At 35.3% G+C, this 27,087-nt stretch overlaps 2 protein-coding genes across 2 annotated transcripts; one reads left to right on the top strand and one right to left on the bottom strand.

Moving 5' to 3' along the window:
* Positions 1 to 55: 55 nt before the first annotated feature.
* LOC137396287 (LDLR chaperone boca-like) lies at positions 56 to 9,662 on the bottom strand. The gene is made up of 4 exons (XM_068082482.1): positions 9,463 to 9,662; positions 4,403 to 4,638; positions 1,759 to 1,900; positions 56 to 533 (listed from the first exon to the last, which is right to left on the bottom strand). The coding sequence occupies exons 1-4, from the start codon at positions 9,649 to 9,651 to the stop codon at positions 378 to 380; spliced, it is 723 nt and encodes a 240-aa protein (XP_067938583.1). The 5' UTR covers positions 9,652 to 9,662; the 3' UTR covers positions 56 to 377.
* A 211-nt stretch (positions 9,663 to 9,873) lies between these two features.
* LOC137396184 (NAD(P)H-hydrate epimerase-like) lies at positions 9,874 to 26,099 on the top strand. The gene is made up of 8 exons (XM_068082342.1): positions 9,874 to 9,992; positions 16,003 to 16,134; positions 16,464 to 16,550; positions 17,543 to 17,651; positions 19,048 to 19,155; positions 23,491 to 23,608; positions 23,788 to 23,916; positions 25,445 to 26,099. The coding sequence occupies exons 2-8, from the start codon at positions 16,004 to 16,006 to the stop codon at positions 25,645 to 25,647; spliced, it is 885 nt and encodes a 294-aa protein (XP_067938443.1). The 5' UTR covers positions 9,874 to 9,992; position 16,003; the 3' UTR covers positions 25,648 to 26,099.
* Positions 26,100 to 27,087: the final 988 nt, after the last annotated feature.

Below are 27,087 nucleotides of genomic sequence, written 5' to 3'. Positions count from 1 at the left end.
CATTCGAGACTGACGACTTTTTATCGTTACTTGTTCAACCAACAGTGTCATTGGGTAACAAGACAAGCGACAACTGTATTATGTGAATTAACTCACAGAACAGATGATCCATCACACTATATCCAAAGGCATTTACAAGGATGTCTTTGGCAAATAATACTTCTGCAGAAGTAAGACAACTCCAATGAGTACAGGAAGACATGACAATAAATAAAAGAGAGAATGATACACACCAGATATTTAGCGGCTAAGTAGACCCGCTCTAACCATAGATTGAGCGGAGCTTGTTCGGTGGTTGCATAACTTTAATAATGAGACGGATCATGAGAGGAAAATATTTTTTTACGCTAAAACAACAAAAATAAATTCTAAGCTTGTTAAAGTTCATCTTTCTTCTCCTTTTTCTTCTTTGCCTTGTTCTTCTTGTTCTTGTTTTCAGCCTTGATTTTTTCCCGCTCAGCTTTAGCCTCAGCTTCCTTTTTTTTCTTTTCTCTGGCCTCTTCCTTCGTCAGCGGCTTGTTTTTATCTATTGCCTGTACGGTGCACAACAAGTACATGGAATATACCTGACCAATTACAACACGCCTTGTCATAGCCTAAATACCTACTAACAGCACTGTATCGTATCCTATAAAGAAAATAATATCACTAATACCCATATGGCTATAACACATACATGCATCTAGTTAATGTTCTTACAAAAACATCCTTGCCAACTATGGTTGATGAGATGAGTTAGATGAGTGTTTACACAAAACTATAGTTTTCAAAATGAACTTTATAGAGAAACTCTCTATTAACTCTATTCATTAGCTCTACTAACTCTCTTTCTTAACTCTATTCATAACAATATAATTATAAAATTTTGTTTCTCACAATAATTAATAATTGTGGTGTTTGGAAAACAAAAGACCAACTCTGAAGACCAAAACAACCGCCATTTGAGCTTCTAGCTGTGACAAAAGGAGGTGATTTTATCAAGAAAACATCTAGAAATAGGAACTATGATGTGAATGCTGATGATTAGCCAATGCATGAATGTGGGACCAAAACACTGCTGTTGTCCACCATTTTTATAGTACATATTCCGCCATCTAATTGCCACCCTACATGGTTATGGTTACTCAGCATGGCAGATAATTATAACGCAAGGTAAAAGCAGATTCCACAATTACCAAAAAACTGCGCCATATTCATACGTCCCAATTAATTTTTGAACATTGTGTTTATACATCTTGCATTAATTTTGAACTATAGAATTATATAAACTATAGAACTACACCAACCGGCTTGTGCAAGTCATATTGTGGAGTGTTCTAGCAAGAAACGATTCCTTTACAAAAATTGAAAAGCATGTCTGCAAAAATTAGCTATTCTCAGAAGTCATTTGTTAAGAACCTATCAACAAATGCTCTGCTGTCTTAAAAATGGAATTTGAACGGATAATTCTTACATAACCTAGTTCAAAAAAGGTTCAATTTTAATAAAATTATATAGCATCCCAGGTGTTTCTGAATGATATTTTGTAATGATCACTAGTTTTACTGTCTATTTTCATGACAAGAAAATGCTGATCACTGATATTTGACCAACCTTCCGCAAATACATTATTATTATTATTATTCAAACCACGCTCTGTAATGTTATTTGCTACGGTCAATGCTATAATATTCAAGCTGTCCGCGATGGTTTAAACAGACTGGTATATCAGGGCATTACCGTTGAGTAACAAGTGCTTCAGACAAAAAGCAATCTTACCTTCTTTCCAGCCCCATCATACGACTTGCTGTCTACTGTCACTTCCAGACAATCCTCCTGCATTAAAAGGAAGTCACGGATCTGCACAGCATCTGATCCGTCATCAATTTGGATGAGTATCTTATCATCCTCAATCACATATCTACATTAGTAGAACAATCGAAAAACAGCTGCCATTAAAGTGCATGGTCAACAGTACATAACTCGGAGCTACATGGTTGTAGCGAGTCTGGTCACCGGTGTAGACATGATGGTTATCTAGTTGGCTTTCTACTATTTAGGTTCCAAAAATGTCCTGAGCCACGCTTTGCATTAACTATATAGAATGAAACCATCACTTTAAATACTTGCGTATCCTATATACACGGTAAATACTATACTTCAAATATACACTTGGCATCAATCTACGATCACCTCTATATATAAATATTTTTGATGTACAGTGCAAAATGTGACATAAGTTTTTTTCTTGACATGAAGTAATTTGCCAAACTCTGATTTTCTCAGTTAAACTGCAAAAGCTAAATTACTGCAAAATTAAAAATAAAATGAAACAATGAGAAATACGGTAATCAAGATTATATACAGTTTATGCTAGAATAAGTTATGCCATGTATCTCTACCATCTAACACCAAACTAAGTTCACAGCTCCATTCACATTCCTTCAAGGTAAAGCGACAATAGAGTAAAGTCTCAGCTGCTTACGACTCAACTGCTGCAAAGTGTTTCATGCGTTTCCAAAGGCTGCCGCTAAACACTCCTATATATAAATAAAGCTATGAAATATGATGCTAGCTTGATGTCCTTAGGACACAGACAAAGGAATCAACAACCTTCATATATAAGATAGGCCCTGTCTCTTAGCTGGTCTTATCAGAAGAGTCCGTGTAACAACTTTCTGTATGTGGAAAGGGTTAATGCACGGGCTAGCCGGGTCACGAACTCAAGGATTTTCGCCACGCTCATACAAAACAAAAACAACAGGGTAGACACACTTTTCGCGGTCTTCCGCACGAATATTCAAAAATACTAACAGATGTCAATTCTATCGGCCAAACACAACCTACTAATGGATGAGCAACCTATTAATGTATCCGAATACCTCATATAAAATAAGCCAACCAGGTTACATAAAGGTTAATACCCACTTTATCTCTGGAAATATGCCTGCCCGCGGTTTTTGGCCAAGATTAACCAGGGTTCATCATACACCAAAATGTCTATTACGGGTTCCGGAGGGATCCCGTTCTGTTTATTAAGTTCGGGCGTCCATATAAACACCCTGTCCCGAATAGAAGCCACAATGTAAGCTAATCACAACGCCATACAATACGGTACCTACGCGCTAGTTGTAGTAGTGGAGTGGTAGTTCATTTACGTGCTCATGATTTATTCAACGCGTGAATTTGGTTGGCTTAAAAATAGTTTAAGTTTTGGTACGGGGACAATGGACCCACCCGATAATATTAAATAATGGACTACCTCCAGAACCCGTAAGAGACATTTTGGTGTATGATGAACCCTGGTTAATCTTGGCCAAAAACCGCGGGCAGGCGTATTTCCAGAGATAAAGTTGGTATTAACCTTTATGTAACCTGGTTGGCTTATTTTATATGAGGTATTCGAATACATTAATAGGTTGCTCATCCATTAGTAGGTTGTGTTTGGCCGATAGAATTGACATCTGTTAGTATTTCTGAATATTCGTGCGGAAGACCGCGAAAAGTGTGTCTACCCTGTTGTTTTTGTTTTGTATGAGCGTGGCGAAAATCCTTGAGTTCGTGACCCGGCTAGCCCGTGGGTTAATGTGCCCGTCTATACACTAAGATTTAGTAGTGTGGGCATCATCAGTGATACATTGAGCCAAAAGGAGTGCTCTTTTTTACGACTTCAATTTTTGTGAAGTTGTTAAAATATAATTAATGGATAGATAGTTTTTCAAAGATGGAGCTATGCTGCATAAATTCCTCTAAAATCTATCTGTCTATATGTTCTATCTGTCTATATCTGTACATATTCTCTAAGTTATGTCAAATCCGAACTTGTTGATACAGTTGTGAGTATAGAAGTGTCAGAGATAAAAACACTCATCACATGACCTGCTCATAATACAGCCATATCGGTGTGAGTCATGAACTACGAGAGGTTCACTTGAGTGCATGAATGGACCACAAGTATGGACCACATAAATATCTCTATGTGAGAGAAACGTGATTTACACTTATGATCTTTAGTTTATAAGATGGTTTTTTTAATGAATGTAGCATTTTTGTTTTCAACACAGTTGTAAGCCCATAATTTCAATATCTGAGATAATTAACGAAAATAATAATGTTACATATTTCCGCAAAAAGTCTAAGGTATGTCAACCAGCCATAGCCAACAGTTACAAAGTGAAAAGTTCTATCTCAATCATATGACTCGCTCAAAATTTAATAGTGGCCTCCGCCATGTGATGTTTGCCTAATTAGATGCCCTTCGCCGGGAATCTGCCAGTTGATATGACCACAAGGGTTCTTCGCAGTGATAAAATAATAACTGTTGTTAACATGTATATTCAATACTACTAGCAACAGAAGGAACACATCCCTTTGTAGCATGGTATGGGCTAAACTAAACACCAGCAGCAAAGTTTTCACTCACCTTTTCATTTGAATATTAGCATTGAATAAGCTGGACTCCCAACGAGCCGAAACTTTCTCCGTCTCCTTCCTTGTAGGATTTCCAGCAACTGTAGCAAACATCATGAGAGTTCGATGTCTTTTTCCCTCTCGTAGTATCGAATCCTTGTCTCTGAGGTTGACTTTCTGCATATTAATTGGTGGAGGCTCCTTTTCCCAGGGTGGCAGTTCATCCACGGGCAACTCTTCCTCATCTTCCTTGACAAACAATATATGAACTTGATGCGACTTTTTGACCAAATGGTTGTTACAGAATAATTTGGAGGAGAAAAGGTTCTACCATCCTTTCCGTGGCTTATTTAAGCATTTAAACAAATTAAGTAGTTGCAGAGTGCTCTGGTATGTAGAGGTGGAACAAGACATGAGACATCTCCAGTATCGACCTGTCTCGTCTCGTATTGGTCTCGTCTCGACCTAACTATTGCCAAACTCGAGACAGGAAATATAACTAAAGCACCTGCGCACGGCTGTTAAAACGTGGCTTTCCCGGTAACAACAACTCCATATATTGTAATGGATTGCGGGCAACTGCCTTTAAACTTATACCAGGTCCGTTACTACCTGTTGTTATTTATTACCTATGTTGACCGCCGATTCTAATCATGTAGTCCGGACAACGGCCCTGTTAATATATTGTAGTCCGGTTCTGTGTCCTTAAAACAGATACCGGGTCGTACCCAATGACCCTCCGGATAATCCAATTTAATAAATAAGACTGTTGCGGGTAAAATATCTGTGTTTTATCGTATGGTGTCCAAACACCATTTGCCCTTCATAAAATTCGGGCCTCTTTTGTATACTACCAATTGCGGGTAAAACCCGCCCGTACACGGAGAAACAAACTAAAGGCCGTGTTGACCATAGTCCGTGTTCGGGTAACAATGATTTTATTGTTAGTTTAATACTATACAACATATAGTATTCAGTTAAAATATATGCAGTAATTCATATAATTTCATGGGTACAATTTAAATAAAATTCACATACTGCAGTTAATACACAAACAAAACTCAAAACAAATATACATGTACAAAGCAATATGTTTATAATAATTAGTATCAATCAAGCTCAAAATTCTTAGAAAAATATAACTTCGCTATTTTAGAGCTGTTTGTGTAACTTTTGTTTACAAAAAATACATGCATATCGCAATTAAAATGTTGTATTTAAATCGTTTACACCAGGTAAAAATTCAATTTAAAAATAGGTTTATCAATTTTATATATTAAGTACGCTAGCCCTTGTGTAGTGAAATCATCCCAGGGCTGATACTCTGGAGGAAACAACCACCTGGATAGGCCCAGACTTGGATATTGTACCCCCAATCACCTGGTTGGTCAATTGGAATTTGGATAATGTACCCCCAATCACCTGGTTGGTCAATTTGAAATACACCCCCTAAACACTGTGAGTTCCCTAGAGGGCGCCCAGGTTCCAGGCTGCGCTAAACATCTAATATGATTTATGTATTAATAAAGCAGAGACAAGCTACAAACAAAATTCCCAATTTTATTTAATTACGTTTTTATTTCGGATTTTTTGTTGGTTTAGTATTGCAAAAACGATCGTTTTTCTTCTGAAAATGGCTTATTTTTTGTTGCTAACATAGACCAATATATTGTAGTTTACTATTGGTAAAAAAATTAAACAAAAAAAAGACAATTAGATAACCATAAATCAATTTATAAAAACCGTTCGTGTGGTGACATAATAGTCGCTCTGTTTACTAGCGTCAGTATCGCATAACGACAAAAATGTTGCTATGCCTGCAAAAGGGTTAATAAAACTTATTCCAAACACAAACCATCAGATCATCATTTCATTTACAAAAGAAAACATAATAATACCAATAAAAGAAATATCATATCATTCATTCCGAGTATATTGCTAAAGGGTTGCTAAGATGATGCAGTGTCGACTGTCTCTTTTCCCTTCCTTTCCCGTCAGCAAGCATGCAAATTTTAATACAATCTGCATTAAAATGAAGACTGTGGAATTTTGGTGCAATGTATTGGTATTACTTTGGCTGAATAAAACCTTAATGAGCATGGGCCCTTTTACTGGCTTGGTTGTGGAAACCCCCCTAAAGTAGCAAATTCACTGACAGTGCCCCATGGTCTGAAAACCCCCCCCTAAAACGTGATTTTGGGCCGAACCAAATGGGCCTTTTGAGGGGGAGTATCAGCCCTGGGGAAATCATCACCAAATGCACATTATTTTACTGTCTCGTGTCTCGAATTTTTACAAGACAGTGTCTCGAGTCTCGTCTCAAACTTGAAAAACCTGTCTCGTTTCACCTCTACTGATATGCACTGAATGTACTACTCTGCTCGCTGCGTCAACTATAGGTCGGAATGTAATGCAATCGTATATTATGAGACACGATGTGTCTGTTTTATTGCTATTTCTCTGACTGACTATCCCTCCCTTTAGCTAACAGAGTATTCTTGGCTCTCACTCAAGCTACATGATTTGGCCTGGATATGCTTAACTGCTGCAAATAATGCAACTCGCACCAACATCAAAACTAGACTTACTGCCTCCTCACCAGCTGCTGGATGCATAGATAATCAAAAGTTGATAAGTTTCGGAGCCACATTATTGCTAGTGTGCAATGCAGCCCAAAGTTTTGTGCAGCCTATTCAACAGCCAGACTTTTATGAGAGCTGATGGCTATTGGCGTATTTAACTACACTAGCGTGACCAGGGGCTTCCCCAAAAAGCCACGATCAGAATTGGCTGTGAAAATGGGATAACTCTAATCTAACGACAACAAAACGCTACAGCTTGAAGTAAAGCACATATCTTCTTTCCTGAGTGCACTGATAAAAACTAGACACCGCTGAGAAAAGTACCTAACATGCCATCTTATGGGTAGAAAATTCATCAAGTAATGATTTCATAACGATATGACTGGACAAGCATTCACGTTGAGTATGGCGCCTTACAGTGCCTCGCCTTGCGCGTTCACAACTCGAGTTGATCAACTCGAGTTGCCGTGTTGTCCAACTCGAGTTGCCGAATTGTACAACTCGGCCTGGGTTTATGACCTCGAGTTGTGTTACCTATACACAAAACTAACACGGGTTCGTAAAGAAAGCAAAGTGAGTAATTGGGGTGTCTCATTTACAGAAATTTAATATTAATAATAATAATGATTTAAATATGTATACATATTTAAATTATATATTGGCATTATTATATTATTAAAAAGCAAACTAAAAACGATCTATATGAGAACCGAGCAGCGAATTTTTTTTTCCGAAACAGGTTTACATACGGCAGTAAAATTTTGGCTCATGATTGGCTTTAGTAATCGAGTTTTAGTAATCAAAACCTACATCATTACATTGAAAGTCAATAGTTGTAATTAGAGAGGAACACAAAATTCCAAAATATTATTCAAAATGGCTTAAATTAATGAGTTTTAAGTGAGCGCCTCTTACGTTTTAACAGCACTTTTTGAATGATAACATCAGTTTTGCTACGTAATTTAGAATTTTGTGTTCCTTTCTAATTATAACTATTGATTTCTAATGTAATGATGTAAGTTTTGGTTACTAAAACTCAATTACTAAAGCCAATCATGAGCCAAAATTTTACTGCTGTATGTAAACCTGTTTGGGAAAAAGAAATTCGCAGCCAGCCGGGCAACTTCTTTTTCAAATAAAAAAAGAGTCATCTCTCTAGAATCTGACTAGAAACTGAATGAACACCAAAATGAACATAGAAATTATTTCAACGGCGTTTAATGATGCACAAAAAATTCCATATAGCTAGAGAAAATGAAACGATGAGATGTTCTCAAGCCGAGTTGTTGAACTCGAGTTGCTGTTTAAAGAACTCGGCTTGGGTTTTGATGAACTCGAGTTGTGCAACTCGAGTTGTACAACTCGAGTTATATTTACAAACTCGAGTTGTACAACTCGAGTTGTGCAACTCGAGTTGTACAACTCGAGTTGTACAACTTGAGTTGCAAACTCGGCACAGTATAATTCTAATAATTCGCTATTAGCTCTAGTTTTACAGTACATACATAGTTTAATTTCTATTAGCTAACAGGTGTCTATTGATATACCATTGTTAATATAACCAGGTCTACGGTTATTCTACCGTAATACCAATATATTGCGCCTTACTTTTGAAAAGTCGTGTTGCGCGTTCACAACTCGAGTTGTGCAACTCGAGTTGATCAACTCGAGTTGTGAACGCGCAACGCGAGGCACTGTAAGGTGCCATACGTTGAGCCCAAGTTGCTTGAATCCAAGGTTTGTAATTTAATTAACTGACAATAACCTTATTATTCAAATTCAGTAAACACACCATTAACAAACAATTGTGTAACGAAGCTGGTTATTTTGCTATTTTAATGTTTCAAGGGATGAATTGGTACCATACCTGCCAGCTCTCACGCATTGGGCGTGAGACTCACGCAATCACTCCAAAGAAAAAACGGAAATGCGTGAGATTTTTGTCCCAATTTCCACAATTTTATATATACTATCATTGATACATCAATTGCCCCAAAACCAAATCTCACGCATTGCCCCACTCTTGGGTTGGCAGGTCTGATTGGTACTTAGTAGTGATGCAACATTTTGTGAAAGAATTTGTGAAGCGTAAGCTAAAACACTAAAAAAGCAATAGAAAGACCAGTTTCATTTGAAATAATTATTCCATCATACAAATGATTTACAATATTTTCCATCCGCAAAAACTTACCGACTTGAACTTGGGCTCAACAAATTTATCGGTGGTCCAAACAACTTTAACTAGGTTTGCAACGCTCAAATGTTTTAGGCATCTGGCAAAACTTATAAGTACTGCTTTCTTTCAGATAACAATATCTTAATATTGCTAAGTCGTTCAAATATTAAATAGCCTTTTTAAGCAAAAACGTTCAATAAATAGACGATCAGCGGTACCTCACATTATTAAACACCCAATCATGAAGCGTTTGAATACATGTTCGGCCAATCACAAAAAGCCACGCGTAAAACCGAAAGCGCTTGTTGTACTTACTTCCCATTGATCAAATAATTTTTCCACGTCTGCATCACTGTAATCTAAAATGTCTTTCTTTTTCCATGTCCCATCATCCTTTGGTTTCTCCATTCGCTTAGGCTTATAATTGCCGTCATCATCTTTGCAAAGCACACTTGGCAATAATAAAATAACTAAACAAACGACCGTTCTATTTAAACGCAACATGCTGCGTAAACTGAAACTGCTCGTTAACGTACCACAATTTATCTTGCTCGGCTATGTTATCGATTTATACATTTAAGTTTTAAATGTTTTACTTACATTGCTGTACAAACATAAATTAGCTACCAAAATTATTTACTACAAAATCTTTTTATATGTTTGTAGTATTAAATATTATGGCTTTGTTGAGATTAATCGAAAACTTCCGCATTAAATTACTGTTCCTGCATGTTCTCTGGAATGTGCTAAGCAGGGCTTGGTACATATTTAGATGCGTCAATCATTATGGTTCTTTAATTTCTTTTCATGTCACGTTTTAGCCAGGGAAAAGTTACACACTTTTGGTCAGTCTGAGCTTAGTAATCTACTTGAATTTAGTAAACGTATTACAGTAGAAATAAAAAAGACTAGCTCCTGGTTTATGCAAGTTTTTTGTAGGTCTTGGTGACGCTCCTTGATACGCAGCTAATAACACAACACGATAAGCATTAGAGCAGCTAAAAACCTAAGTTGTATGACATTTTACGAAACTCAAAAAAGGCATGAATGTAGCATTATAGAACCACAAACAGTTCTAGCTCAAACTACTTAAAGGCAGAAAGAAACATCACAAAAATATTTTCTGTGAGTATACTCTTTAATGAAAGCAAACAATAGAATTCATACTCAGCCCATGAAAATCTGGTCAATGGTGGTAATCAGGCTACCATGGTCACTTAAACAGCACAGAGGTGAATTGACCTTGATGCACCCATCCTGTCTGTTTGCTATAACTGTTTCCTATCTCCTAGCAGGAGAGGCTTAGAGCTAGGTTTAACATTAACCATCAGCAAGACTGAAAAATGCTGTTACTTAGGAATTTAAATGACGAACCACATAAAATACTTTTCTAGTTTGTACCTAAAAGCGATCTTGAGTGTACTATATCCTGCAAAGTGTTTTTGGGTTGGTAGCCATGCGGGTAGAAGGCTGTGAACAAGTTGGATAAACTTGGCCGTCCCTGCTGCAAAATGCCTAGTAGGTAGTAGAAGTTATCTACAATTGAAATACATATCTACATTAGAACATCTCTCCTTCTCTGATTGTTCGATAAGCTGCAGTAAGTACTAGATGCAACCACATAGCCCAAGGTATCAACCATAAGTTTGCTTTGCATCCCTTGGCAAGGGTACCAATAACAACAGCCATATGCAGGGAGTGCTCGACTTCACATTGATCCTTTTTGTGCAGATGTTAAAGTTGAGGCCAGTACAGCAATCGTAATTGTGTTGTATTTAACATAGGCCTACAGTGCACCCTCAGGATAAGATTTTGATTCGTGTCAGGGTTGACATCGTATGATGAAAAAATCATATGTAGGAGTATAGAAACCATAGTAAATGCAAACATACCCTGGTAAAAATCATCAAAATTTTATATAGGTGCTGTACATATTTGAAATTAGTAACAAAATAGTATGTTAACCTTAGTAACTATAGTTACTTACATGAGCTTTATTGTATTTAGTGGTTATGATCTGCAAAAAGATGCAACATTATAATGTACCTTAAGGAGTTCTTATCTTCAAGACAGACGTATGTATAACAAACTTTGAGTTCATCTCAAATAAGTTTAACTTAATAAACAAACACACCTTAAGCCATGCTTTAGTATGTATTTTCAACTATTTTACTGAATTTCAACTTTTTATCACTAAAATTTTATCGCTTATCAGTTTCAGTCTTCACTTTCACTATAACTTATAGTGAAAGTTATAGTGAAAAACATAACTTTCAGCCTAAATCTGCAAAAAAGCTCGAACGATGCAGTTTTTGTAACGAAATGAATTTTTCTTAGCAGGTTAAGAAAAGCTGTCTGACTTTCTGTTTGAAGAGATCGCAACTCCAACTTTGCTACTGGTTTTAAAGGGAAAATATTATCGTTTTTCACACCGGGAATGCTATACTGAGAAAAATCGGTCATCATGTCTTTTTCAGGCATTGGAAAAATATTTTTGGCGAACAGAATTTTGGCGCCTTCGTTATTTTGATGTACACGTAATAAGCAGGCCGACTGCCAAATTTGAACTCGGGCGAAAATTTTGCTGAATTTGTATGGTGAAAAAATATTTGATGGCGAGGTGAAAAAATCATCATGTTCCACTTCATAAGGTGAAAAAATCTTATATCAGGGCAACCATATCCTGAGGGTGCACTGTAGATGATCAAGTCATTCTTGAAAGTGCAATTTTAAATGAACTGATATGTATTAAAAGTTGTTTTTGTGTGTGTGGGTTTCATCAATTAGTAGAAATATAACATTAAGCAAAATAAAGATATAGTTATAATTTTTTTGAACAAAATAAATGAAAGCATAGTTCCTACTCGTTAAGGCATGATGAAGCCCGCATGAGCAGTAGCACTGCAGCTAGTTGAGGCGCTGGGCCCACAGGAATTGGCACACTCAAACAGCGGGTCTGAATTAATCTAGGCTTAACAATTGGTTTTTAACATTAATTCTAAACTAGTAAATGCAGGGGTTTTACGTAAGTCTATTGGAAGACTGTTCCATTGTGATAGTACTCTGTATTCGATTATTTTTTACCAGAAACAGTATAAAATAATGGTAAAGGTAAATTGGTTTCTAAAAATCTGGTGTTATGGCGTGAATTTTTCTTGGTTTTGTCATCACTTGAATAAAACTTTGAATGAGCTATCAAGAGAATTTTATACTGATAGCGTTTATCAACAGGCAACACAGACAGCTGAACAAACAGGGACTGAGATGAAGTTAGTGGTAGTTTATTGAATATTATGCGCATTAGACATTTTTGCGATATTGGTATTTTTTTAAATAACACAATAGAGCATTTCCCCATGACTCTTTATAGTAACTAATTTTTGAGTTAATAAATGCGTTGTATATTAGTTTCATAACACTTCTGGGTAAAAATTTAGAACATCTACCCATCAGGCCTGACATGAATCTTATCTGCTTATTTAGCTTATTGATGTGTGTATCTCATATCAGGTGACTGTCCAAATGAATTCCTAAGAATTTGATTGAAGATGTCTCCTTCAACTCCGAATCAAATAATTTTATTGATTTTTCTAATTTAATTTTCTTTTGATGATTTCTCATGACAATGTACATTGTTTTGTCCATGTTAACAGTTATTTTATTTGTATTACACAATTGTTCAATTTTTGTAAGTTCATTATTATCTATATCAATGTCATTATTCAAATTGTTAGACTCAAAAACTAAATTTGTATCGTCAGCATATAGAATAGGTTTTAAATGGTTAGTAGATAACACAAGATCATTAATATATATTAAGAATAAGGTTGGACCCAGGATAGAACCTTGAGGAACGCCGCAGTTCATACTTGAAAAGCTAGATTTACAGTTTTCTATAAAGGTTACCTGTTTTCTAAATTCCAAGTAGTTTTTTATCCAGTGAATAGAAGACAATGAAAAGTGCATATATTTTAATTTGTGAATGAGTATATTGAGGTCAATAGTGTCAAAAGCCTTATTAAAATCAAGAAATATTCCTAGTACTGCTTTGTCATGGTTTATTGCCGATAAAACTTTTGTTTGTGAGCTCAATTAATGCTTGGCTAGTGTTTAAATTTTGAAACTGAAACAAAATTGTTGTGTCGTAAAAATGCTGTTATTTTCTAAATATTGGTACATTAGCAACTTTTTCAAAAATTTTACTAAAAACTGTCAATATACTGTAGATAATAGTCTACAATTTGATAAAAGCTTTAGTGAACCCTTCTTAAACAAAAGTTTAATTTTTGCTATTTTGTGACTTTCTGTACGCAATAGTTTGTATGGTGCAGCAACAACAATAGTTATATGACATTTAACTGTTTGGCAATATATTGGTACTTCCTTATCAAAACTTGCAGTTTGAATAAGCTAAGCACTAATTGCTTGCTCTTAATCCTGATTGAACTTAAATTAATTATATTAAATTAATCATCTTTTACAATATAGTTATTTTCTATTAATTTTGTTATTTATTTTATTTTTCTGTTGACCCTTTGAACCCTAACGGCCGGTTTTCTGGCATTACGTAGGGTATGTCAGAAACCCTAACGGCCGGAATTCTGGCATTCACATGACTCTGTTTACAAAAGCTGTTTCTAAGTAACAGCATAAGTCAATCAAATTAATTCTTACACAGGATGTTACACCAAAAATTTCACCTCCATTTCGAACAGTTTTAAAATATCTTTATTTACTTCCTTCGTTATAATACCAAATTCTATTAGAATGATATCGTGAAAAAATAAATACGACGTGTTCGTTGATAGGTCATGAATGATTGTGATGCAAGTAAAGAATTTTTTGATACTAACTATAATGCCCAGGATATTTTGAGTCATAAAATGATGATGACCATGTGCTCGATGAATATGATACTACTGTAAATGTTTTTACGAGTTTATAAAATCGTACGAACTTTTATAGTTTTAGCTCGAGTAATGGTGAAGAACTGTTTTTTCTGTTTGATGACATTTGCTGTGTGTTGCCCGACTTTTTACTAGTGTTTTACCAAATATCATCGTATTATGAGCACATTTAGATATATTTAATAAAAGTTTAAAAACTTCAGATCGTTGGACAAATTGCCCAGGGTTACTCACACGCATTGACAAAAATGGCCAGGATTAAAAGGGTCAATGCTTTCAATTCAATTGATATTTTGTCACCACGCTCATTTGCATTTGTAATTTTCAAGGAAAGTATATGAAGCAATTGTCAAATTGTGCAGTGATTATTTTGAGCGAACAGAGAGTCTGTGATCTTGGGCCATAGTCGCATTTTACCATTCTTGCAATAATAGTCTTTCTGGACATCACATATATTTAGAAATTTGTACCTAGACTAAACTAAAAACTAAATGTAGCTGTAACTTTGTCACAGTATAAAATGAAAATCGTTACTGTAAAATACGTACAGATTGGTTTCTTATGCCTGTTTACCAGTACAGTAAAATACGTACAGATTGGTTTCTTATGCCTGTTTACCAGTACAGTAGCTTATTTTTATAAATTATTTTAGGAACACTGAAAATTTTTTTTATTTATAAAGTCATTGCTCTGTAAGTCAAACGAAAACTATGAGAATTGTGAAAAGAGTGAGAGATTAGTTAGAGCGAAAAATGTTGCAGTGAAAAATGAGAAGATGATAAGGTAGTGAGAAAATGATCAACAAAAATAATTAACTTGACACTTATTCATCATAACCAAAGCACTAGGTAAGGCATTTCATGATAGGGCAAATGATTGACATTGCTATTTTTAAAAACCTCATTTCTAGTAGTCATTGGTTTAACATTGTGGACAGATTCATTGTACAGTAGATGCTCCTATAACGTAAATTCCAGATTGCGTAAAGAATTTATAGGAAGTTTTTGCTTCATACTACATAAAAAATTCCATATAATGTGAAATTTTTTAACATTTCACATTATATGGAATTTTTTACGTAGTATTTTATTATGTAGTATTTTATTTTTACGTAGTATTTTTCGCCTGATTTAAAAATCAGGCGAGTTCTCTAATTTGATTTTAATGTTAATGTGTCTCGCGGCACTTGCAAAAGAAAAAACAACGTGGGTATAATGTTATATCTACTATATATATATGTACTATACAATTTTCACGAGATTCTAGTTTGTTGTAATAAATCGTCAGATGTCTTGACAAAACAGAGAAAAGGTAGCTGCGCAATTGTTCATAAATACTTAAAGGTGATCGATTAATGCAGGTGTTACAGAGTCGGTCTACCAATCTGAATGTCACTAGTTGGAGTATCGTCGAAAGTTCTCTTTTATCCTAACCTTGACCCCTGGATACAGATAGGCTTCAAACAAATAGTACCGTTTTTTATAATAAAAATGTTTTGATTTTTTGAGTTATTTTGGACTTATAAAACATTTGTTATTAGTTTTGCTTTGCAGAATAGTCTTTGCTGTTTAGAAAAAATATGCAAATATTTGTAAATGAATGTCGAAGATGTGTGCTCTTCATCAACTTATTGAAGAGTTATTGATGCAAACCAATGATACTGCATTTATTGTACAGCCTCGAAATTAAAATGAATAAGTGAAGTTTTCCCTTTATGTATTGCCAAAGAGGTGAGTTTGGAAAGATCTTAGAATGAATTAGGCAATTTACATGTATTTTAGTTATAACATAAAATCTCTATAACTTTAACATTCCTGGATTATTTACGTTGTAGGAGCGCCTACTGTAATGGCCCTTGGGTGGTTAAATATTAAACATACTGTCTTGTTTTCATAGCATCTACATTCTACATATAAATAGCTTCAAAATTTGTTTTGCTGTTTAACAGAATGAAAGAACTCGTGAGATACCAGCAGCTAAAGTTTCTATATCAAGGGATAAATTTCATTTCCACTGTTTCTCCTGCTGCCTGCCTACACTTTATTTCAAAGGAGAGAAAGTGCTCTTTGAGTCAGAGAAGGTCAGTCAGTTTTATCTGATGAACTGCCATGGTACTTACTTCCGTCCATGATAGTTGACTGACACTTCCATCCATGACTGTTGTGAATAATTCACAATATTTTGTCAATTTAATCTCTTTAAATTGCGAGACTCACAGCAGCCTTGATGGTGAGCCAAGATGTTTGAGCTCACTTCTCGGGAAAGCGAGAAGGTTGAATACACTTCAGAATATGACATGATCAGGCATAAGAGTTCTTCAACTTATATGCTCAGGATCTTGATTTGCTGATGTATTGAGTTTATTCCATTGTTTATGGGCGCTAATGCCTTAATCAATTTCCTATGTAGGCTGCATTGTCTCCCGATCACTCCCCACTTTACTTGCGCTCTTCCAAGGATGTCCACAGCGGCTTCTACAGAAATCTCCTATCTCAAGTAAGTTCACATGAGTATATTTTAAGGAATTAGTTGAATTTATTGTTAGAGGAAAAAATCAAAACATCTTTATTAGTTTTCAAGTTAGCAAATCCCAAGCATCCCAAGTTACTGATAGTGAAAATGTTTGAATAGGCTACGAATAAGCTGAGGACACAGTTGTCCGAAGATTAACTTCAACTTATGATTGCCTTAACACAATATAAACTTCTCTCAAATAATTGACTTTATATTCGAATTAATGAGCAACATACCACGTTTAAGTTTACTTAGGTATTTCAGTTTTATAAGTGAAAGTGAAGAGGTAAAGATTAACAAGGAGACAAACAGTGTGAAAGTAATAAAAACATGTAAATTAAGCTGGTTTAAACTTCACCTGGTGTAAGTTAGCATCACGCAAGTTCCGTATTTCTATCACCTCCAAACCTGTGCCTCACTAAGCATGCGCTTCCAATCACATGTTTTAAAAATAAATTAGCAATAAAGACGTTTTGTTATCATTAAATTATTAATTTATTTTGTAGTAATTGAATGTTTTTATGTGGTATCAGATGCTTTTGTTCTAATGTTAAATATAATTAATTACATGTAGTATTTATTAAGTGGTTCTCGTGAGTTTTTTGGGCTGTGAAACAGATTAGATGAATTAATGTGTTCCTATATAAGATTATCTGTTTCAACATACAATGGTTTTAACATACCAAATGGATCTCGTAATCAACCGACTTTATATGTAGAGGTTTGACAGTATCTAGTATACACCTATAAATCACTTCTTTATTTTGCACTTTGTTCGAAAGTTAAGCTACCCAAGAGCTTGGCTGAAATTTCTTCAAATTTTCGGTAAGAAGTTTTCTGCTCTTAACCCAAAGACTCATATTTTGATGTCAACTTAAATCGCTCAATCTTTTCTTTAGCATAACAGCTGTTTTCATCAGCTCTGATATTCACCCTTCGAAGACCTTTGTAGTTCTTATACTGACTTGTTGCAGCCAGGAACAAGCTCAGAATGTTGACCTTGAACTTTTCAATGAATATGGCTTTAGTGTGGACCAGTTGATGGAGATTGCAGGATTGAGTTGTGCTGTCGCCACCGCAGAGGTGGGTGAATGTTGGTAGGTAGACCTTTACAAAGAAGGTTCATCCGTCGTCAGTGCTCATGAGAAGAGAAAATAGTGTATGGGTGGATAGTGATCAAGGATTCCTTTTAGGGATGGACAGCTGTTGATAGCTTCTTGCGGGAGCGGATAACCATTGATCATTTTGTGTATGGGGTGAATAGTGTCCTCTCAATCTTTGCTTGGACGATGGTTGTGAGAAGCTATTTAAAAAAACACTTTAAGAACAAAATGAACTATAATGAAAGGTTATTGTTAGGTTAGGGAGCCTTAGAAATATTCTGCAACTTAATCTATTATCAGGTTGTCATACTCATGTCCTAACCTGTTACACGGTGTCGTATTAAATATTATGTTACAATTGCTTGTATTGCCGTTTAATATTATCCTCATAAGATGGTTTTGTAAGGAAGTTAACATTTTGTATAAAAATTATAGTTAAGTTTTTATACTGAATTCAGACGTACAACCAACTATCTAACCAGACTACTTACTAACAATAGTATCAACTCATCTCTGGTGATCCGGTCTTGTAATAGCACTGCGGTCTTGTCAGAGACAGTTGAAAGGTCATCTCAATTACTTCATATTATCCCTTTTTTACCATTCATTTAATATTATGTTAGCTTCTCATATTTTATGTTGTTTGGTCCATTTGAATATGTCATGAGTTGTCGTATTCTGATATTCACCTATGCGGTATTGCAACAAATAAGGTCATATGTGACTTCTGCGATGAATGACAGTGCATGCATCCATGGATGTATCAGTAGTTGTGTGATAGAGAAACATCCATAGACATAGCAGTATTTGTGTGATAAAAGATATCTGGAGACGTATCAGCAGTTGGGTGATGAGAGATATCCATAGATGTATCAGTAGTAGTGTGATGAGTGATATCCATAGAAGTATTAGTAGTTGTGTGATAAGAGGTATTCATAAAAGTATCAGAAGATGTGTGATAATAGATATTCATAGATGTATCAGTAGTGGTGTAATGAGAGATATCCATAGATGCTTCAGTAGTTTTGTGATGAAATGTATCTATTGATGTATTATGAGTTGTGTGATGAGATATATCCATAGATGTATCAGTAGTTGTGTGATGAGAGGTACTGACTGTTGTTGGTTGCCTGAGTAAACTCACTTTTACTTTGCACTAATTTAAATAAGATGGAAGGTAGGGATAGTCAGAGATCTTTAACTAACACAGCAGATAGTTTACATTGGAACCACTTTATGAGTAGAATCTGTGCTGGGACATACCTTATATTTCAAAATGTGTTACATGAGATATCCTACAAATACACTGTAGTCTAACAAATCAACAGTATACACACATCAAGCCCTCCAGTTGAATTTATTGCTGTTACTTTTAGGTGTACCCAGTTGCTACCCTGCAGTTAGGTGGAAGAGTGTTAATTTGCTGTGGACCCGGAAATAATGGTGGTGATGGCCTTGTCTGCGCTCGACATCTCTTACTGTTTGTAAGTATATACTCTCATCTATACTCAACATCTCTCACTGTTTGTAAATATATACTCTCATCTACACTCAACATCTCTTACTGTTTGTAAGTATACACTCTCATCTACACTCAACATTTCTTACTGTTTGTAAATATAAACTCTCATCTACACTCAGCATCTCTTACTGTTTGTAAGTATATACTCTCATCTACACTCAACATCTCTTACTCTTTGTAAATATATACTCTCATCTCCACTCAACATTTCTTACTGTTTGTAAATATATACTCTCATCTACATTCAACATCTCTCACTGTTTGTAAATATATACTCATCTATACTCAACATCTCTTACTGTTTGTAAGTATATACTCTCATCTACACTCAACATTTCTTACTGTTTGTAAATATATACTCTCATCTATACTCAACATCTCTTACTGTTTGTAAGTATATACTCTCATCTACACTCAATATCTTTCACTGTTTGTAAGTATATACTCTCATCTACACTCAACATCTCTCACTGTTTGTAAATATATACTCTCATCTACACTCAACATTTCTTACTGTTTGTAAATATGTACTCTCATCTATACTCAACATCTCTCACTGTTTGTAAGTATATACTCTCATCTACACTCAATATCTTTCACTGTTTGTAAGTATATACTCTCATCTACACTCAACATCTCTCACTGTTTGTAAATATATATTCTCGTCTACACTCAACATTTCTTACTGTTTGTAAATATATTCTCCCATCTACACTCAACATCTCTTACTGTTTGTAAATATATACTCTCATCTACACTCGACATCTCTCACTGTTTGTAAGTATATACTCTCATCTACACTCAACATCTCTCACTGTTTGTAAATATATATTCTCGTCTACACTCAACATTTCTTACTGTTTGTAAATATATTCTCCCATCTACACTCAACATCTCTTACTCTTTGTAAATATATACTCTCATCTACATTCAACATCTCTCACTGTTTGTAAGTATATACTCTCATCTACACTCAACATCTCTCACTGTTTGTAAATATATATTCTCGTCTACACTCAACATTTCTTACTGTTTGTAAATATATTCTCCCATCTACACTCAACATCTCTTACTCTTTGTAAATATATACTCTCATCTACACTCAACATCTTTCACTGTTTGTAAGTATATACTCTCATCTACATTCAACATCTCTCACTGTTTGTAAGTATATACTCTCATCTACACTCAACATCTCTCACTGTTTGTAAATATATATTCTCGTCTACACTCAACATTTTTTACTCTTTGTAAATATATTCTCCCATCTACACTCAACATCTCTTACTGTTTGTAACTATATACTCTCATCTACACTCGACATCTCTCACTGTTTGTAAGTATATACTCTCATCTACACTCAACATCTCTCACTGTTTGTAAATATATATTCTCGTCTACACTCAACATTTCTTACTGTTTGTAAATATATTCTCCCATCTACACTCAACATCTCTTACTCTTTGTAAATATATACTCTCATCTATACTCAACATCTCTCACTGTTTGTAAGTATATACTCTCATCTACACTCAACATCTCTCACTGTTTGTAAATATATATTCTCGTCTACACTCAACATTTCTTACTGTTTGTAAATATATTCTCCCATCTACACTCAACATCTCTTACTCTTTGTAAATATATACTCTCATCTACATTCAACATCTCTCACTGTTTGTAAGTATATACTCTCATCTACACTCAACATCTCTCACTGTTTGTAAATATATATTCTCGTCTACACTCAACATTTCTTACTGTTTGTAAATATATTCTCCCATCTACACTCAACATCTCTTACTCTTTGTAAATATATACTCTCATCTACACTCAACATCTTTCACTGTTTGTAAGTATATACTCTCATCTACATTCAACATCTCTCACTGTTTGTAAGTATATACTCTCATCTACACTCAACATCTCTCACTGTTTGTAAATATATATTCTCGTCTACACTCAAAATTTTTTACTCTTTGTAAATATATTCTCCCATCTACACTCAACATCTCTTACTGTTTGTAACTATATACTCTCATCTACACTCGACATCTCTCACTGTTTGTAAGTATATACTCTCATCTACACTCAACATCTCTCACTGTTTGTAAATATATATTCTCGTCTACACTCAACATTTCTTACTGTTTGTAAATATATTCTCCCATCTACACTCAACATCTCTTACTCTTTGTAAATATATACTCTCATCTATACTCAACATCTCTCACTGTTTGTAAATATATACTCTCATCTATTCTCAACATCTCTCACTGTTTGTAAATATATACTCTCATCTACACTCAACATCTCTTACTGTTTGTAAATATATACTCTCATCTACACTCAACATCTCGTACTGTTTGTAAATATATACTCTCATCTACACTCAACATCTCGTACTGTTTGTAAGTATATACTCTCATCTACACTCAACATCTCTCACTGTTTGTAAATATATACTCTCATCTACACTCAACATCTCTTACTGTTTGTAAATATATACTCTCATCTACACTCAACATCTCGTACTGTTTGTAAGTATATACTCTCATCTATTCTCAACATCTCTCACTGTTTGTAAATATATACTCTCATCTACACTCAACATCTCTTACTGTTTGTAAATATATACTCTCATCTACACTCAACATCTCTCACTGTTTGTAAATATATACTCTCATCTACATTCAACATCTCTTACTGTTTGTAAATATATACTCTCATCTACACTCAACATCTCTCACTGTTTGTAAATATATACTCTCATCTACATTCAACATCTCTTACTGTTTGTAAATATATACTCTCATCTACACTCAACATCTTTCACTGTTTGTAAATATATACTCTCATCTACACTCGACATCTCTCACTGTTTGTAAGTATATACTCTCATCTACACTCAACATCTCTCACTATTTGTAAATATATATTCTCGTCTACACTCAACATTTCTTACTGTTTTTAAATATATACTCTCATCTATACTCAACATCTCTTACTGTTTGTAAGTATATACTCTCATCTACACTCAACATCTCGTACTGTCTGTCAGTATATACTCTCATCTATTCTCAACATCTCTCACTGTTTGTAAATATATACTCTCATCTACACTCGACATCTCTCACTGTTTGTAAGTATATACTCTCATCTACACTCAACATCTCTCACTGTTTGTAAATATATATTCTCGTCTACACTCAACATCTCTTACTCTTTGTAAATATATACTCTCATCTATACTCAACATCTCGTACTGTTTGTAAGTATATACTCTCATCTACATTCAACATCTCTTACTGTCTGTAAGTATATACTCTCATCTACACTCAACATTTCTTACTGTTTGTAAATATATATTCTCGTCTACACTCAACATTTCTTACTGTTTTTAAATATATACTCTCATCTATACTCAACATCTCTTACTGTTTGTAAGTATATACTCTCATCTACACTCAGCATCTCTCACTGTTTGTAAATATATACTCTCATCTATACTCAACATTTCTTACGGTTTGTAAGTATATACTCTCATCTACACTCAACATCTCTTACTGTTTGTAAGTATATACTTTCATCTAGACTCAACATCTCTTACTCTTTGTAAGTATATACTCTCATCTACACTCAACATCTCTTACTGTTTGTAAATATATACTCTCATCTACACTCAACATCTCTTACTGTTTGTAAATATATACTCTCATCTATAGTCAACATCTCTCACTGTTTTTAAATATATACTCTCATCTACACTCAACATTTCTTACTGTTTGTAAATATATACTCTCATCTATACTCAACATCTCTTACTGTTTGTAAATATATACTCTCATCTACCCTCAACATCTCTTACTGTTTGTAAGTATATACTTTCATCTACACTCAACATCTTTCACTGTTTGTAACTGATCTGGAGAAACATCAACCTTCCAGGTATTTGAGCTTTTGCCAGTTGAAGCAGGGTTGACACTGTCAATGTGGTTGTTATCTTTTTGGTATACCATTTCGTGATCATTAAATTTAGGCCCTGTTCTTTGCATCAAACCATATTTCTCTCTCCTTTCTTATCGTCTACATAAGCAGCATAGACTCTGGAGCAGTATTCGGATGGAACTATTTATGAGCATACTTATGCTACAGACACATATATCTTGAAGTGTTTCTAAAGTCTTACTCAAGTACAGATGCTATGAGTGCTATTGCATAGTCACAGCTCGCTATAACATTTAAGACAATGTGGCCATTGCTTTCTCCCACACTAATGATAACTATGCTGTTACAGGGTTACAGTCCACAAATCTATTACCCTAAGCGTACTAACAAGCCTCTATTCAACGGCCTCGTCACTCAGTGTACCAAGTTTGGTATTCCTTTCCTGGAAGAGCTGCCATTGTCTGCAGGTTAGATATCGGTTGTGCACAATAGGAAGGGTTGACTAGTAGACTCATGGGTAGTTTGAGAGATGGACAAGATGTTGAGTGGAGGATTAGAGGGACAAGAGAGGAGGGATAGGTGCAGTCATGTTAGGGAAGATTACCCTTGTCGGTTGTAATGCAGTAACAAAGTTTCGATGTTACAGATTATGATGTTGTTGTGGATGCGCTCTTTGGATTCAGTTTCAAGCCTCCAGTACGTGAGAGTTTCCTTCCTCTGATGAACATGATGAAAAACTGTAAGAGGCCACTTGTATCCATCGACATCCCATCTGGTAAGTTCCTTCATCATCGACATCTGAATGTCATCTCAGGTGTTCTGACTGGTAGTAAAGGTGTGTTTACACCAGGAGGATTCAGCGGAGTTGTGTTTCCTCGGATAATTGGAGTTAAAATGGCTTCTAGTCTGTTTACGATTTTTAAAGATATCTGCAAAGGATTTACACCAAAATAACTTAAACTCCGACTATGCAAAATGGATCACTTCTTTTAGCCAATGAAATACAACATCGATACCCATTCCATTTTGACTGCTTATCACCGTAAGCACCAATCAGAGTGACTCTGTGCTACACGTTTTTCGCGTGTAATATTTATAGTAATTGGTAATTACTAGTCAGTAATACAGTGGACCCTCAGGTTACAGTATCACTGTCCTACAGTTTTTTCGCCTTACGCTGTGGAACACAAAGTTTTTCCGACACCTCATCGCGGCATACGAGGGATCAGAAATACACCATTGTATCACCATACTAAGACATACTATACCACTATTACGAGATATGATTGTCAATTCTATGTTGTACTCCGTCAATTGCGGTCATCAAATCGGACAAACAGCATGCAGCATTTTACTGATCATGTGTTGGTGACTGGGAGAAAACCATTTTTACGACTGTTTTTCATTTTATACCAAGCGACTTTGTTGGCATGAAAGCACCTATGATAAATTGTCCTGATGTAAACACACCTTAAGACTGGCTTACTCTAGCTAGACAAGTCAGTGTGCGCCTTTGTCGTAGCTTCATTACTGTCTTTAGACGGTTGACACGTTTCGTATTCGTAAATATTTGCTTCACTATCTATTTACCTTCCTTCAAATACTTTTATTGCATTGACTTATAATTCTATGGAAGACACGTGCTAGTTTTAGGAAATCTAATCAGGTTTTCTTGTTTGTTGGAGTTATCACCCCTGGCTGGAATGAGCCAGTTACCAGTTTAACCAGATACCGGAGACTTAATAACAGCAGGTTCTTTTCCTTTCATTTTTCCTGTTTTTGAGAAGTCTTGTTCACCTAATCCCGTTGTTTTGGTGTTATAGGGTGTCTCGGGACTTTGATCCCTTTAACTAACTCACTGTGTTTTTTTTCTCGCCTTTTGCTTCCTGACAGTCAACCTACTTTAAAAGGAAAGTTATTTTATAAACAAGCGTTGTTGTAAATGTAAATAATTTTTGATGTGTCATATGCCTTATTCACCATGCTTGTATGTGACAGGTGAGTTTATCATTTGCATCAGGTACCATGCCAGTATGTGACAGGTGGCTTTATAAATTGCTTCACGACAATGCCAGTATGTGACAGGTGGCTTTATAAATTGCTTCACGACAATGCCAGTACGTGACAGGTGGTTTACGACTTTCTACTAGTTTTGGCATGACTAAAAAGTACATCAGTTTGTTTTGTTTTATGTACTCATTTGATCAGTCTTCATAGAAGAGTGAGCATTAATACTACTCTTTGAGTATTTATTCAGTGAAACCATGGTTTCCTGGTATACATTTATGGTGGATGTTTGTCAGGTTGGGACGTAGCGGATGGCAACCCCGATGGTATACAGCCTGATATGTTGATATCACTGACAGCTCCCAAATTATGTGCTCGGTACTTTAAAGGGACATATCATTATGTTGGAGGGAGGTTTGTACCTCAGGCTATGATTAATAAATATCAACTGCGACTGCCATCTTACCCAGGCACTTCTTGTTGTGTAAAGGTTAACTGAGGGTCAAAAGCTGCAATCAATATCGATATGGATCGCTGCTGATCGGTTCAAAATGTGAATGATAAGACTCATATTATGACAGAACTCTCGCATCATCTTGAAAAAAAACACAATCGTGTAAAAACTGCCTTAGTGTCATACTTGTCATAAAGTGTCATACTTGTCATAAAATGTCATACCTGTCATGAAGTGTCACGCCTGTCATAAATTGTCATACCTGTCATAAAGTTTTATAGATGTAATAAAGTTTCATACCTGTCATACAGTGTCAAACCTATCATAAAAAGTGTTATACCTGTCACGGAATCTATTATTTCAAAGATACTAAAACAGTAGGATTTCCAACCAATATTTTATTTTTGCAGATTTCTGCAATCACTCTAATATTTCTGCCCTTTCAAGTTTTCTTTATTTATCATGATTTCGGGTGTATATTCACCGTGATATAACAAATCTCAAACTTTCGTTTCATTGTTCCTCCTCATCTGGGAGTGCTGTATCACTCACTAGTTCTAACATGCAGTGGAACCTGAAGATCTAGCAAGAGTTTTGTTTGATTCATGCATGCTGTAGGTAAGCTGAGTGGTACCCATTCGCGTCACGCTCAAAATACTCATATGTTAAATGAAATATATTTTCATTAGATGAGCTGTCAACTCTGTAAGTGCAGATTTTTGGTCTAGCTTTTAGAAATTTAGAGGATGCCAGCTATAGAGCACAAGCAATATAATCAGAAAGTAAATTGTATGTATTGCTTTACTAGGAGATAATGATCTAGATTGGTTTGCTTCCTTTTCCAATGGCTGGGAACCTGCTGCAAGATCTTTCAGCTGGAATGGTTCTTGTGAATAACCTCAAATTTTGCAGCGTCTGATAAGCCATAAGCTAGTCCAGCAATGTTTATTGTATGAATTTACTAGTTGAATGCCTGGCGCTGCATAAGTAATAAAATAATTACTCAATGAACATAAGTAACTTGAGCTTTTCTAAATCTTTACTATAATAAGAACCACGTCTGAAGCCAGCTTAATAATCGTTACGTGTAATTATCTCTCGCACAATCATGGTCTTCAATGTGCTAGTAGTAACCAATAGTATGGTCCCAAATGCTTTCAGCATGCGTATTTTAACTGATTTAATGAATATGACCACAATTATTCTTTTGGATAGCAGTGTAGTCGAGCTGGTCCAGTGGATAGAACGTCTGCCTGCAGACCTGGTGGTTCTTATTTCAAATCCACTGCGATGTGGATTATTCATAACTAAAACCTTGCTGCTGTAACTGGACACACGAACTACAGACACACAAATGACAAGCAGTGAAATTTATACAATTATATATGTACTAGCTGTGCCTTCCGGTGTTGCCCTAGCCTGTCTTAACAAACTGTTGTTTTTGCGGAGTTGTCCCCCGTCAAGCGGAGCGAGCACAACAACAGC

This window comes from Watersipora subatra, chromosome 5 (assembly GCF_963576615.1).
Source record: "Watersipora subatra chromosome 5, tzWatSuba1.1, whole genome shotgun sequence".
In the NCBI taxonomy this organism is placed as follows: domain Eukaryota; kingdom Metazoa; phylum Bryozoa; class Gymnolaemata; order Cheilostomatida; family Watersiporidae; genus Watersipora; species Watersipora subatra.
This window is presented reverse-complemented; position numbering and strand designations above follow the sequence as displayed.

Bases quoted from the DNA above. Each gene is read 5' to 3' on its own strand.
- LOC137396287 (XM_068082482.1), bottom strand. From the start codon at position 9,651: ATGTTGCGTTTAAATAGAACGGTCGTTTGTTTAGTTATTTTATTATTG. The intron at 4,639-9,462 runs GTAAGTACAACA...TTGTTTGTCAAG, and splicing joins AATTATTTGATCAATGGGAA to GAAGATGAGGAAGAGTTGCC. The intron at 534-1,758 runs GTAAGATTGCTT...TGCACCGTACAG, and splicing joins ATGATGGGGCTGGAAAGAAG to GCAATAGATAAAAACAAGCC.
- LOC137396184 (XM_068082342.1), top strand. From the start codon at position 16,004: ATGAAAGAACTCGTGAGATACCAGCAGCTAAAGTTTCTATATCAAGGG. The intron at 17,652-19,047 runs GTGGGTGAATGT...TGTTACTTTTAG, and splicing joins GTGCTGTCGCCACCGCAGAG to GTGTACCCAGTTGCTACCCT. The intron at 19,156-23,490 runs GTAAGTATATAC...ATGCTGTTACAG, and splicing joins CTCGACATCTCTTACTGTTT to GGTTACAGTCCACAAATCTA.